At 35.3% G+C, this 16167-nt stretch overlaps 1 protein-coding gene across 3 annotated transcripts in view; it reads right to left on the bottom strand.

Moving 5' to 3' along the window:
* The window catches only part of CERKL (ceramide kinase like), a 62179-nt gene that overhangs the window by 32596 nt on the left and 13416 nt on the right, over window positions 1-16167 (bottom strand). For all 3 annotated transcript variants that reach the window (XM_037396616.1, XM_037396617.1, XM_037396618.1), the window contains exon 2: window positions 4227-4469. In XM_037396616.1, coding sequence (XP_037252513.1) covers window positions 4227-4469 — 243 coding nt within the window. The remainder of the gene's footprint in view (window positions 1-4226; window positions 4470-16167) is intronic.

Genomic DNA, 16167 nt, shown 5'->3' on the forward strand with positions numbered 1-16167 from the left:
TTGTTTGTGCCAAATGATTGCCAACCAACATGAAAGGATGATCATGACAAAAGTTACTATTTATCATTCCCTGTGTGCACTGAACATGTTATAACACACCAAATGATTGAGTTTAATGAAATAATATCCAATAACAGTCAAACTTCCACACAATTATACAGTGAAACTTCTTTAGGAAGTATTTTAAAATAATATTTTTTTAATTTTCTTTAAACAACATCTATATGAATGAATCAATGTCATTTACTATAGTCTGCAACCGATTTCAGTCTGTCAGCCTTTTGGTGTTCTCCTAACTGGTATTCTGTTAATTGTTTTCTGTGGCTGCTCCATTTGAAATGAACCAGCAGCCTAAAGCAGGAAGGCCAACTGTTCCTCTAGTACTAACAAATGTGCTAATATGCACTAGTTTAAACTTGATCTATCAAGTGAATCAGTGAACCATGAAGGGTGGTGGGTCAATCAGGGTGTTCTGAAAACAAAGGCACATAGGGCAGCAGAGACACTATGCTCAGACATACATCTGTGCTGCTTTCAGTTCTTGGCTTTATGAAAATGGGTTTATGTTACAAAAGTTAAGAGCCTGGAATCATGGCATTACTACATACATTTATAAATACTTTATACAACAGCAAGAATATTATACATGAGGAAAACTAATAATACGAGATAGATTTGTTAATGTAACTATGGAGACACTACTGTTAATATTAACTAACCAAAGTTAATGTTTAACATTAATGGTTTAATTAAAACTTCATGCATGAAGTTTTAGACATCCACATCAAATCCCAGCGCGAGAGATACTACAGAATAATAGCTAAAAATAAAATGCACTTTATGTATTTTTTTGCTAGTTCATCATTTATTCTTAACCCTATTTACTGTCTCCTGCTAGTTTACAGAGTTTTTAAGTAAAACTTTTTCAAATCAACCATCAATCAGCATTATCTTGCTAAGAAAATACCAAAAAAATGGATAAGCATTGATAATCACACATTTTTTCATTTCTGGGCCTGTCTTAACCCTTTAAGATACACTGGGCATTTGCATGCACACAGGATTTTAAATTAAACTGTGAATTCCACTGACACAGTATGTCCCCACTGTACATGCCCCTAAGTCCAGTACAAAATGATGTGATGTATAAATGGAAATCACTAAGTCTCAGGCGTGCAACAGTCTGGCATGAGAGCAACAGCATACTAGAACCTATCTAAGCTGCCGTGTGGGGCTTTCCAGGAACCAGTCCAGAACCAAGGCTCCACAGGTGCATGCCTTAAAATGGCAGTGGTTATTTTACATCAGTTTAACAAATAAGCGATACACAGATCATCTTTCCTGAACATCGTCATCATTGAGCAAGCTTTTCATACCCAGTTGGCATGCATCTCAGCAGCAGCAATGTTATGCAGAAAATAAGAACTTATTTAGAAGTGGGAAGATGGTAGTGCATGTGTTTTGTTACCCTGTCACACACACACACACACAAAAGCCACAATAGCAGCGACTGTAGCTAAATTCTAAACAGCTATATTACATCTGTATGCTTACTTATAGGATGACAGGCTTCATAAAAAATTATCTAGTTAAACTTTAAATCGAAGTACTCTGAACACAAATTCAAAGCAACAGAGGATACTCATGACAAAAAGAGTAAGAATGAACAGCAAGAACCATTCAAGAAATGTTTGTCAGACACAAAACAGACAGTAAAAGGGAAATTCCATACACAGTATTTCAGAAAAAAAACAAAATCTCCATTAGAACAAATCTCCAGATAAAACTCCAGCTCCTATCGTCAGTTATAAACTTGCTATTATTGTTCCTTAATTAATGTATATGCATAAAAATCTAAAGCTTGTCAAAGAGTAAGGTAAACAAATAGAAATTGCATTTATTTTCAAAGGAGACACATCTGTTAGTAATATTTAGCCATTCTGACAAATGAAAGTACATATTTACTGACAGCCATACCCAAACATACATACACTCTACTTCGGTAAATCACCTGCTTTTAATTTGCTCCAGCCTTGAAGCAATAAAAAACAAACTTCAAGTAAATAATGCAGTAGTTAATGAAAACTTATTTTGTGATCAGATAGATTAGAAAAAAAACATGTACATGTAAATTATTACTATTTTAGAGGATGAAATTGTAACTTTACCCTGTAGTTCATAAGGAAACCCAAAAGGAGCCAATTTGAGTCAAAGAATAAAGATGTCATCAACACTATGATGAAAACAACCTGCAACAAAAACCTATGAAAATTCATCGTTTCCAGCAGAGATATATCAACTTGCCTTTTGAGATTTTAGTTACTGAGGAATCAACTGAATTTATCCACGTTATACTTTTAGTCCAGACTCGAACCCCACTGGGAACTTCCTACCAACATTTGGTACATTATAAATCAGACTTTTTTCTGAATTATACCATTACTATACTGTCATTGTTGGCATTACTGATAATGTGTCTCTGTCACACTGAATGCAGAAATAATGCTGCTTTTTTGGTGATTTTCCAGATAGAAAGGCAGTTTGAGTATATACCCAAACTTCAAAATGCAACTGTCTGTTAAATACCTTTATTGTAATTACAGATCTTAAACCAATATAAAACATCAGTAAAAGATATTTTCGGGGTTGTGTTTGGTTATTTTTTCCCCTCTGAGTCCTGATTACTCCTGAAGTAGAAGGAAAGAAGAAAAATGTACTGATTATAGACTAAGAAAAATCTGCACAAGGTTTGAGCCTCTGTAGAAAGAAGCTGAAGGAAGTACTAGAAACAGCAACATTGCACAGAATGCTTCTTTCAGGTTCAGGTGGCTTCCAATTACAAAGCTATAAAACAAGAGACTGCACCTCGAAGTCAAGGCAACCTGAGCAAGAGATACTGCAGCTTTTCTTCCGTGAACATATGGTATCACTGCTCCTGATAGATGGAGGGTAATCTGGGAACAAAACAGACATTTGCTCCTTATGCAAATGTCCTTGCCTTTATGGGTAGCTGGAGATCTGCAAGAATCTTGGCAATTCTGCAGATTCAGATATTCAAGATAAAGTCTTTCAAACAGGGGCAAGGGAAGGCACTTTTAAATACACTTTTTTATTTGGAAAATCCAAATCATATTGTAAGCAAACAATGTAAGAATACACCATTAGTAACGCATATTTTACTTTGTCTAATATCTGCTCTTGACAAAGTCATTTCACTAGAAGCACGCTGTAAATCCCTACTGAAAGTGTTGTTACAAACACTACAGATGTGTAAGATTTGAATTCTGTAACCTGGCACAGTATTAACAATTCACCTGGAGTTTTAATAGTCTGTTACAAGATGGATTGTTTTGCTTCTGTAGTAAACGAACTCATAGTCTTTAAACAGACACGTTTTGGAACTCAATTGGAGTTTGGTTTATAGGAGTTTCTGTTGTTTTGTTTTTTTTAAAAGTAGAAGTGTGTGATATTCTGTCTTTCCAGTATTGACGGTATTAAATTACAGTGAAAGGTTTTGATTTTTTGTGGGTTTTTCCCTAAATGGTGAATACTTTTTCCTTAAAGTTGATACAGCTGCCGTGAAAAAAATGCAACTACGATGGGTTAAACAAAGCATCCTGAAACTAGCATTAGCCTGGGCAAACACAGAAAGATATTTTTAAAATAATTGCCTCTCATCACTAGCTAGTGTCAATATATTTTGTATCAAATGATACAGTAAGAGTCCTACAGAACCTTAAGAGCACTTCCACCTGTGAATTTATGAAAAGAGGAAAGCCTTTCCCATTAGTCTCTTAAAGAATCTGCATGTCTCAAGTGGGAACTCCGAAACAGTCACTAGGAAGAGTTCCCAGGACTGTAACAACTGCAGTACTATCAGATGTGCTGCAATTCAAAGTGAAAACATCAACAAAATATTTTATTTCTTTAAGAAACAGGTTTCACAGAAGACTCTTCAGTCAGAATACGGTAAGCTCCAAAACACTTGCAAAAAATAGCACCAAATTGTTTAATTTTTACAGATGCATTAGTCATTTATTGTCACTGTTCTACACTTTACACTTCATCATGTAAAACTTCAGTAGTAAACATTTTCCAGCAATAAACAGACACATCTGTGTCTTAATTTCCACACAAAATATTTTTCAAGCTTCACTCAACTTTATGTATTGTCAATAGAAACAAGTCTGAAATAATAATGGCATCATCGTAAATTAAATGCTTACCATTCAAAATTTCCTTTAGATGTCTAAACCATGAATGACAATGATCTTCACTTAAGTTATTTAAATGGATAGCACAGTCTGTTAGTTTATTCTCTTCTTTATTCACGCATTTAAAAATTGTGATACCCAGCAAAGTACCACCTTTCTTCTGCCCTACAAAACGACGGCGTTTCAATTTTACTGAAAATACATCTTTCATTTCAATAATCTCCTCATGAGCCTGTAAAACCATACTGGAATCACCTGTAGGGGGAGAAAAAAAAAAGAAGTGTTATCAATATGATTAGGAGTAATACCTAAAAAAAAACGTTGTGGTGGCTTCATCTCTAGCTTCACTTGAGCATCTGTTCATTGAAACTTACTGCATATTATATGCCTTAATCACTGGTCTTACATTTTACCAACTTTCTGATATTTAGGTCAGGTATCCAGCTATAGAAATACCAATATTCCAAAAAGGTTATTTAATCCCTTTTCTTATATTAAAAAAAAATGAATAAAACTGTAGCTTCTGAGAACAGTGAGCCATTTCTTTTAATTTGCATTCAAAAAGAAAATTCTTCATTGTATTCTCCTAAATCACAGCAATCGTAGCAGCTATATTCTCCTAAATCATAGATCAGAATGTGTGCTATGACCCAAGCTGACTATATATGCTCTATGTACTTTTTCATTTCATATAACTGCTGCATTTTGAGTTTAGACTAGACATACCAGAAAATACTTAAGAAAAAATAGAAAAATAAACCGAAAGCATGTCACCCATTTTATCTTTGATTTTTGAGTTATGAATTTACTTTAGAAGACAAAAGAAACGGTTTCAAAAGTTCTTGTACCAGTTCAAGATCTGTAAAACACCTGATTCCTCAAAACCAAAGTCAAATATATAGACTGATGAAAAAACGTCACCGTTCCTGTAGGTGTCAGATACTCTGGAAACAGAAATAAAAGTTTCTCTGCTTTCTTTGTAATTACAGCTGGTTTGATATCCCAGACAAACAAAGGTCCCCTTGCAGCCCAAGGCAAGAAAAGCTAGAAACAAGTAGACTTATCCAAAACTAGCAATAGCTCAGTCAAGTGGTTACTCAATAGCAAAGGCCGTAACAGATTCTGTTTGATTAATAGTTGCCACAGGGTGTACTGAAGTGCTAGGGAGAAGCTGCAAAAGTCTATTTTAATTGTCTTCCTGGGAACAACGGACGGTACTGCAAGAAAGATGGTGAGACTGCAAACAACATCACCTATTTCATTACACCGCTTGAAGCTGAGGGCTTCAGAAAGTCATACTTTTTCTAAGCAAGCAAAAGAAACCACTGTCAATTGTAACAGTTTGATGCTGGCATTTCCCATCATCATTTCTTGAACCAGACTATGCAGTGATCACCCTACTCTCCCGACATCCTGGAGGGTCACACCTGAGCCATACTAACACAGCTAAAGCTCAAGTCAGCATGACCTCTCCTGACAATTCCCAACCAACCCATTTTTTTTCCTGTTCCATACCAAATAAACTACTGCAAATAGAAGCATGCTCTTACTACACTTCCCACGGATTTTTCCAACTTGTTACATTTTATCATCTTAATTACTCCATATATCAGCTACTAGGGCGTAAAACTGGAGTAAAATCATTCAATTCTTAGCAGAAATGCTGTGACAAGTACATGTTTGTGTGCACTGAGTTAGTACACAAGAAATTATCTGTTGTCCAGGTTTTCAGAAGTACGCAGCAAATAAACAGGAGGAAACTCACCAAACAATAGAAAAAAAGTACTGTAATGATTGTTTTAAAATTATTTTCTGTAAGATACATTGAATGAAACCAGGGGACTGGGGAAAAAAAATAAAAATGTATTATTCCATTTTAACTATTATTTTGTGTAGGCTCAAAGTGTAAGTGGACATTGTACAAACAACCATAATACTAACATCACAAACTCCAAGGTCTAGATTTTTATTTTTTTTCAAACTTTGTATAGCTGTTCTTAAACATTTGGGGTTAAATAGTCTTCGTAGGCCCTAAATGAAACACTTACTTACGATATCCTGAATCACTTACCTAGAACTAAATGGTTTAATACTTTTATTTAAAACTTGGTTTGATTTTAAAAAGAGCATTTTCAAGGGAGTCTGCTTATCTTTAGCCAGAAAATCTCGCCGTCAGACATACAGAACAGTGAAAATTTCAGCATGCAAATGGAACATTTTAAGAAAATGGGTAAACATAAAGACACCTGAAATGTAACTGTAAGTTACAAACATTAGCCTGTTTGTCCTTCTTGAATCAAGTAAAATGAAGGCCTGTTAAAATACTTCTTATTCCCCCACTAGCTTCCATAGAATGACATTTAGTAACCAGCCAGGTAAGGCGTGTCTTCTCTTTTCATGCTACTATTTCTGCCAGATTTTTTTTTGCTTTTACATCTTCCTCTTGCTCTGTATTTATCAAATTCTCATGCTGCTCTGATGCACATTAAAACTTCTGAAAATCAAAATAATACATTCTTACTAGGCAGCACTACACTTTCAAAAACAGTATTTGACTCTAGTTATTCTACTGGAATACATTTCCAGATACAGTTTCACAAAGCATATAAACTGTAGGAATACTGAACGGTACGAAAGCATCATCCTCAAGTTTTAAACTACAGAAGAAACACTGAACTAGCTAGTAGGATTGGGCCAACAAGTTTTTACTAAAGTTGAAAACAAAGCCACATAAAAGTCCCTGGGCATATTCTATAATTCTCATCTTCTATTTTTATTGAAAATAAGATTATCACAAATGCAGTAAAATTTTATAAAACCAATCAGATAATTTAAGTCATGAGCTACATTTATAAAATATTTCTAGTATGTGATAACGACCAAGTTTACTTTAAAAATAAAGTATATTTTGGATGAGACACTTTTTTAAACTTCAAAAAACCTACTGGTTCGTTAGTATAATACTGGTTATTGCTAGCTGTTTCAGGACATTAACTGTCCTCTCACATTACTTAGAAAGATATTGGGTACCATCTGTTCTTGCAAGAGATTTAAGTATACATCTATTAGATATCATGCTATTTATTTAATTCAGTACCCACTTCCCATTGTTGTATCTTCTGAAAAAAAAAAAAGTCAATTTAATTACAAGGAATAAAGATAATCTCTTCTACCAGACTGCTTTGTCATCATGAGAGCAGAAAGGGAACCTGTATAAAGCAGTTTACAGGCGTTAGGGAAGAGTAAAACTAACAGCACTTAACATTTAACAAAGATCTAACAAAAACAGAATATATGGCACTAAAAAAAAATTACTATAAGCCAAGGGCTTGTCTAAATCAATCTCAGCACATCTGTCTGATGTAGACCGTAAACAGGATTAGACTTGGATTTATCTGCTTGACGCTAATTGTACTCAGTTTCTGCACATGTCCACTTTTTTTTTTTTTTTTTCCTCCAAATACAGCATGAAAAAAAGTCTGCCTGGATATATGAATTTCTGGGAAGTTTTATGCCCCTATTTATCCTCTCACTGATTTCAAGCAATGAGACTATCCTACAGTTTTCCTATTTATGGTAGTGTAATCTCTTATTCAATAAAAAAATATGTCTAAAGACACCACACTAAGCTAAATCAAACACTGAAGACCTAATACACTCAAATATAGTTTAATTGTAAATAGCAAACCAAATTATCATTAATTAAGAGTGTTAAACTAGGCTATAAAGAAATATATTCGCTCATATTTACAGCAAACCTGATGAAAACATACACAAAGAAAAAAACAGTATTACTGAAAAAATAGAACTTTTTGTAGAAAGAAGTCTGTTATTAAAATATAAACACCAGCATTTCAACAACACAACACTTACTGGACTGGTTTCCTGCCATAGAGGCCCAACATCTAGAAGTGGTATTTGAGGACTTAATTTCCATAACAAATATCTGGAGTACATGAAAACTGGTAGAAAATACACATGAAATGTGACTGTATAAGAATTGAACATGAAGGAAAATGTGTTATACTCTCTTGGTCATAAATTCTTCCTATGACCTTTGGCAAGACACCTAGCCCCACTTAACTACATTTAATGGATAAATCTCTTACAGATTTTAGGCTCTCTGTCCCATTATGCTTTCAAAGTTTACTTCATTACTAGTTGATTGCTATAGCTGAGTGCAGTGTAACATAACAGAAATAATTAGAAATAAAAATCATCAAGATTGTACTAAAGAAAATACAGCGATCAACTGCAGGTATTGTAGAACTGGTTATAGATTACCCTACACTGTATGAAAACTATTTTCAAAATAACTATTTAGGATATACAACATAACTGTGTTCATATAAAACCAAAAAGGAAATAAATAGAATCAAAAACTAAATTAGTTTTGACAATATGTCTACAAATTTGGAAATATTTAAAATTAATATAATGTCTAATGCACTTTGCACATAAAACTGCAACTATTAACTCATTAATTATTAAGCCCATTCTTCCTTTACTGTAGTCAACAAAGTACAGTAAGTAACATGCAACTGATTCATAAAACATTTACAGTTTTCAGCTACAACTTTGATTAAGAAGAACCGGCAATAAGAAATATAAAGCAGCAAGTGTGATCATTCTTGCCAGAAGAGCTGAGAATCACAATATAGCTTGTCAGGCTATTTAACATTAATTTAAAGACTAAACATGAGACAGAACAGCTGTTCTCAGACCATCTGAATTTTCAAGGTTTTTTGGTTTTTGTTTTTTTTTCTCAAAAAGATAGGTCATGCAACAACTTTGGCAAAATGTGACGCGATGCCCCTTGCTATGTCTTCTGCAATGGAAGAAAACAGAATGGCGCTTTCTGCTTGCCAAGAGTATTAAACAGTAAGCTGAGGGGAAGGTACAGCAAGGGCCAGGTTGGAGAGGGGCTGGTTTTTCTTTGAAGATTACCTTTACACTGTTCTAGTCCTTTTAAGAGAAGCGTAACACAACCAAGGCCTTAGTCGAGGAAAACGTTTCTCGGACTGTGTGTAAGGACCTCCCTGGGAACAGCAAGGCGTTCAGACAGTACTACAAAGTGCTGAAGAGATGCATCACAGTTCCTCCAGAGCTGGAGAGGAAAAGCAGTATGTAACTACTAACTTAATCTTTTAATGGCAGCTATTCACTTGCAGCAACAGCTGTATTCCTTCAGGGCAGAAAACTGAGCTTAAAAACATCTGACAGGAATACAACCCATTTTCATTCTCCTTCTCTAGAGAATCTGAGGGTGAAGGGATAAATTTTGCCAAGCCAATGCAATATCTTGCTGCTAATCCCTCTCCCAATACAAGTACCTACCCTTACTCTCCTGTGTAATCCAGCCCTTTTCCTTACGTCTGGCACTTGGCAAAACCAAGCTGAGTCACTTCAATTCCCCAAAGTAACATAGATTGTCCACTTTTCTTTTTTTTTCTTTTCCCTGGCTTAGCCTTCTGACAAGTTGTTTAATATAATCAGTTCAACACAAGTCCTACAAACTAGAGATGCTTCAAAGTGATACGAAAATACCCAGCAGGGAAGCAGCAAGGACTGGGCCTGTCTCCTTTCATCACCAGGAGCTCAACATGGCCTGAGCCAATCTGCTGTGCATTCTCACCTCCGATTGCTAACTCCCCAAAGATCACACAAACACAGAACAACAGGACTCAGCAAGAACTGGGAAAGATGCACAGTGGTTTCTCTTAATTTTTTAGAATTCTATTTACATCTTATCAATTCAAAAAAATTCTAAGTCTCAGAATTAAACTTCACATTGCAAACCTATAACGACACATTAAGTTAGTTTCGCTGGGTAGGAAGTTACACACTAATTCAATACATCAGTAAAAGGCATTATTCACTATTCCTGCTTAGAGAAGTCATCTTATTTTAAACTACTATGACAGACAGCTATCTCTAAAAATAAGATTATTTTGAAAAATAATTTGTGTACTAGAAAAATAATACTCTTGAACAAATCTGTACTTCAGGCTCCAATATTTCAACTCAATCCCAGCCAAAAAATAAACAAGCCAAAAAATAAACAAGCCCAAAAAACCCAAAACCAACACCCCCAGTAATTTTTCACTGCAAATCCCAGATCACAGGATAAAGGTTTATATTAGATAATAGAAATTACACTATTGTATTTTTCTGTTTAGTAATTCTCACAAAGAATTAAAAAAAAAAGATGACAAAATGTGATGAAAACAATATAAAACTGGCTTCAGCAGTGTTGTTGCAATTCTGCAAAAAGTGAAAATTTTTTTTCATTCTTTGCTCAGGGTATTACTTGACATTTTTACTATATTCACAGCATGGGTAAACACACCTAAAACTGCAACCTCCTACCTTTTGTCCTCCCCTTTTGTCTCTCTCAGTTTCAAACGGCTCGCTCCCCCATGACCCCCTGATTCTAACCCCTGTTCTCCACCATATCTTTTAAAAACTAGACCTCATTCTTCTGAGCATCCTCATCAAATGAAGCGGGCTGTTGCAAACACACGGCCCTGTGCCCAGCACCACATCATCACAGCGACTGCAGGAAAAGCAGCTTCAGGGGACATCTGGTGTAGTCCTTGAAGTCCTGAGTTGCACCATACTCAAGGACTTAACATTTGGTTAAGTTTCACTATACCTTTAAAAGATGGAAATATGCAAGTTTCTGACAAACAACCACCACTGTCAAACTGCCTAGTCCTGGCTGAACTAAAATGAAAGATGATGCTGGCAACTGGCAGAGCAAACATGGGAAAAGTTCAATTAATTCCATACCATAAGGGTAGAATTTAGTACCGTTCAGTAGTCATCTTGGCTAGTCAGAGTCACCCAGCTAGTCAGCTGACTCCCCCTGAAGAGGGGTCAGATCTGAGGACAGCATCGTGGATCTCCATGATGCGTAGCAGGCCATGGACAGGGCCCTTCTCCTTGTAACGAAGCTTATTAGACACCTATCTATCAAGCTTTCATTAGAGCTTCCACCTCTGTTTTGAGAATAGTGAAGTACGTTGCTAATTAATTACAGACTAACTTTGTCAGAAAGACATACCAAAACTGGTAGTTTGAAAAGAAGCCAAATAGCTTCTTGAATAAAGGCCTCCATGGAAAAGTGTGATTAAAGCTTAGCACAAGGCCTAATGCTGTTCCAGACAAGAAGCTTCACCTTAAGGAACAGTTTCCCTTTCATTCCTTTTCTCCAGAGAATTTGAGGGAGATGATTAAATGAAAAATTTAACAAGAATATCTACTGAGAAAAACGCTATACAGAACAACAATGCTAGCTGAAAGGAAGCAAGGCAGTGAGAGATTCTGAAACTGAAGCATTTGAGAGGACACATTCCTCAAAGACTGTTTTTTAATAGTTACATTTTTTCATTAACACCACACCAAGGAAGACACCACTAAACATAAATTTGCTATAGAAAGCTCTACTTTTTATGCTTAGAGTATGGCCCACATACTGCCTAATTTCATAATATGATTGGAAGAGTCACAGCAAACTTTTTATTAAGTATCTGAAATTTTGGGGCTTTTCATGTAGTAAACGAAAGGAGTTACATAAACTGATGAGTAACAACAGGGTAACAAATATCAATTATTTCCATCATTTTGTAAAACCTCCGCAAACACAAGGATCAGATTAAATGACTAGTCCTACACAGACCAACACTACAACCACCACACAATGGAATTCATCTAAAGAGAGAGATTTCTGAAATAAAACAGAAGACTGGGATCTAATGGCTTACATGACTTAATACAATGGGCTAGCAGAGCTTAAAGATACTAAAGACTTCCCAAAGAGGAAGGCTGAGGTTAATTTTACATTCCTTTGAAAAAAATCTGACACACAGGCACTGTTTTGAACCTCCCATTTTATGTCACAACCATGGCAATTACTTCTGTCATTTCACAAAATAAGGGGAAGCGGGGAATCAAATACCCTCTTATGGCCACACGGCATCACTGAGTTTGATTAACTACAAGTTAATAATTAGTTCTACTTGGTCTCTCACTGGCATGAGATTTGCTTCAGCCTCAAATATAGATTTATAAACTATCGTACTGCTAAGTATCAGTGTCTCACTTTCAGAGAACTCAACATGCCTCAAATACCTGAATTTTGGTATTTTCTGGGAAAAAAAATTCAAGCAAACATTTTCTTCAGGAAAAAAGAACTGAGACATCCCATTCTAAACACAGGACAATTTCCTTCCATAAGCTATTGGTAATTCACGTATATTAGTGATTCATGCCTTTAGGTATTGGAAGCATAGCTATCAGCTGCTAGATAAGGTCACCCATGAACTTCTCATTGATTAACAACTAAAAGTTTCACTTTATCCTCACTGATCTTTGCTTTTTTTTATATATTTTTTCTATTTATTTTTTTTTAGGAGCCTTCTTCATAAACTCAGCCATCCTTTGTATCATTCTATCTGTACCTTCTAAACTAGCCCAGAGGTAAGAGATGGCAACAGCACCACTAGAATCCTCTGACAAGCATAAATCCTTCCCTCACCTCAACGCTCTTCGGCTTAGTTGCCACATAGGAATAGGAAGGATGTAAGTCACACCACTTTGCCTGCAGGAATGAGTGCATCCTATTTGGTTCACATACACCACACTTGTTAACAGGCTTAAAAGAAAAGCAACAACAAAAAAAAACCCCACAGAATTTTATTAGATAATCTTTATAATATACATGGGTTTTTTCCTCTTAGGGGAACTGTTCATATTTCTCTTTGTAAAATATTTTGGTATATTAAAAATATACTTTATACTACATTATTATGTATAGTACAATACTTAGAACACAATGCAAAATGTAAGGGTGCAGCATACAAATTAGCCCTTCATATAAAGAGAAAGCTTACAAAATGCAATATTCCAGAAGCTTTCTGGTATTACAATTATTGTTATTATATGTAATTGGCAACATTTGCAGTGATGCATAATCCTGTGACTGAGGAAATTACATTCTCAGACTTTCATCAATTTTAAAATTTTGTTTGTAGCTTAACACTATGACAAAGCTCTTACAACAGATTTGATACCAATATGATGTGACACAACTGAACCAAACCTTAATTTCAGTCACAGTAAGAAATCACAGGATTAAGTAACACTGTGCAGTCTTTTAGAAAAGTTTATTGCTTCCAGATGGATGCAAGTTTCCTTTCAGCACTGATTGTATCTTCTGTACACAGGGTGCCAATGTTACTATAAATATAGACAAAAGCAGTTATAAAGATAAATTATTAAAATATTGACATAAACAGACTCATACAATACTGCCTCTCTCCACAAAGTAAGGACAACTACACTAGAGTGAAGAGTATATCACAAATGTGCACTATAAAAACATGTACAACCTTTTTAGAAATTACAGCCTACATATGAACAAGCACAAATTTACAAGGTATCCATAAAATGACTTCTAATTCAAACTGCGTGCTCTTTGCCCCATGTTGTGTAGTGCCATGTGTTTCACTGCATGGTGCATGCTACCAAGATGTCCACCTGTGCCCATGTATCTGCGCAGCAAGCTAAGTATATACTTACTTCATTTAGCACCAGAACTGTTGAATACACATTGCAACATGCTTACGTTGAAATAAAACTAAAATTGTAAATGATAAATGTCTTTAAGCTAATTTAAATTTCAAACCATGTACATAAGACACTAATATAGTGTATCAACTAATTTTTTTCTGGAAAACATTCTGTAATCAGGGCAATATCCAATTAGACTATAAGAAGATTATATATAACGCTATTTTAGAAATCAAAATACACTCACAAACTCCCAGGTAAAGCCAGTACTTCGAGTTTGTTTAACATTTTGTGTTGTTACACAGTTCAGGAGTTATAAGAACAAATGATAATGAGTCATTTAAAATACATTATTTAAAATTTTCAACATTCTCAAAAATCAAAAGATCTCCATCCTGGTTTCGATTTGTGTAATAACAGTGCATCAAGTAGAATAAGTTAATGCATTTTAAAGAACATGCAGAATCCATAATATGCTTTGTGAATAAAATTTGAGCGTTAAGTACCATGAAATTCAAATAACTATCAGCAGAGAAATAACTTTCACTTTTACATCAAACTACGTTAGTATACTGTTACATACAGAAATGTACTTATTTTTTGACAGGCATATCAACTGCTTCAAAACAGCCACTAGTCAAAAAAACAAAAAAAAAACCACCCCAAAATTTTCCACAACATATGTATGCTTTGCAACCTTGTGTGCACCAATAGCCTCAAATAAGCAGTCTCCTATCTATTTTAAGCAATCCTTGATATCTCACGTCTACTTAACTCCAGTATGGTAACTGTAGCTACACACCACTTTTACATATCTATTACTAATCCTAGTACTAAGTAGTACTAAAATCAAACAGAAAGACTACTGATTGACATATGAAAAACACCAATTTCAGATAAGTTTTCACTGTTGAAGAAACATGTCAGATGACAGAGGTACCAGTTCAAACCTCCCATAAATACATACGAATATTTTACTCCCCCAAACTTTTAAATGGCAGCATTACACCAAACGGACAGATACATATGGGGATTACCACTATGAGGTTGAAGTAAATACCTTACTTGCAGATCCTAAGAATTTTACTCACAGCATGAAGACCCTGCATATGGCTGCAGGATCAGAGAGTGATTCATATTCATAGCATCCATACAGCAACTAACAGAGATGCCTCTTTAGACTGCAACGGGCACCGCACAGTATGTGTGTTATTGTTACTATTCTATATAACTTTTCCTCTATCATGATATTAAACCTACCTTGCTCATTTAAAAGTAAATGTAACAAATCTGAGTTTCTACACATATCCAGTCACACATTACAAATCAGACAATAATCTTTAACTTAGCCTTGAAGTGGATCAGTGCAAGAAAATTATCACCTGTGCTCAAGAATTAATTACTATAGATACCTTGGCACACATCTTTAAGCGGTTGCCATAACGAATGGATGTTTTACACCGAGGGTCATCTTCTATCCTGTGAACATCAGAAATCTTCTGAAAGAGATTTATGGAAAAATACCAGCTAAGCATATTGAAGCTGCGCTTTTTCCTAATCTTGAGGCTGATGAAACTAATTACTCTTCTGGAATGGGTTGTAATCGTAATTCCTATACAGTCTGCTACTGTATTGTAATTCTTAACAACATTTAATAAAATTAACCTCTTGATGTTTTGTGAGGCAAAGAACACTCATTCTTTAAACTATAGCGATCGACCAGTAAGTACCACCCTCAGTACTTTGCAAATGGAAGGCTAGGCAAAATGAAGTTCAAGTTTTACCAAGAAAGCTTGCGTAGTAGTGCAAATACAGGACTAGTGATACGTATGCTTTTACATGAAATACTGTTTAAATATAAATTAACTGGTTTCTGGTACTAAGGCCAGCAATACCAGGTCAAAGCAAAAGTCCATCTGTCCCAGTATCTTATGTCAAACCACAGTCATAAGCAAATGCTATGAGAAGGAAGAAAGCAAGTATTTATTCTATTTTCCACTAATACTTTTCCACTCCCCACCTGTTATCATTTGGGGCACCCTGAACTAACTCCAGTTTCTACACATTTAACAGCATTCCGATGAGGCCTTCTACCTCCAGCTGAATCCACAAAATCTTTTAGTATTAACAATATCCTCTGGCAGTAAGTTCTGCAGTTCTCTTACTTGCTGCACAATTATTCCTTTTGTTTTGAGCCTGGTTCCTCTTCACCTTATTAGATGCACCATATTTATTACCTTGGAAGACAGAAGACCATTGCCATCTACTCTGTCCAGGCCCCATCTCAACTGCCTCCCTTTCAGGCCAAAAAGTGCTAGCCTAGTCCATCACTCTCATCCAGGAGCCATTCCTTACCTTAAATCATTGTCACCTCTTCCTT

The sequence above is a fragment of the Falco rusticolus genome, chromosome 8 (assembly GCF_015220075.1).
Source record: "Falco rusticolus isolate bFalRus1 chromosome 8, bFalRus1.pri, whole genome shotgun sequence".
NCBI lineage: Eukaryota > Metazoa > Chordata > Aves > Falconiformes > Falconidae > Falco > Falco rusticolus.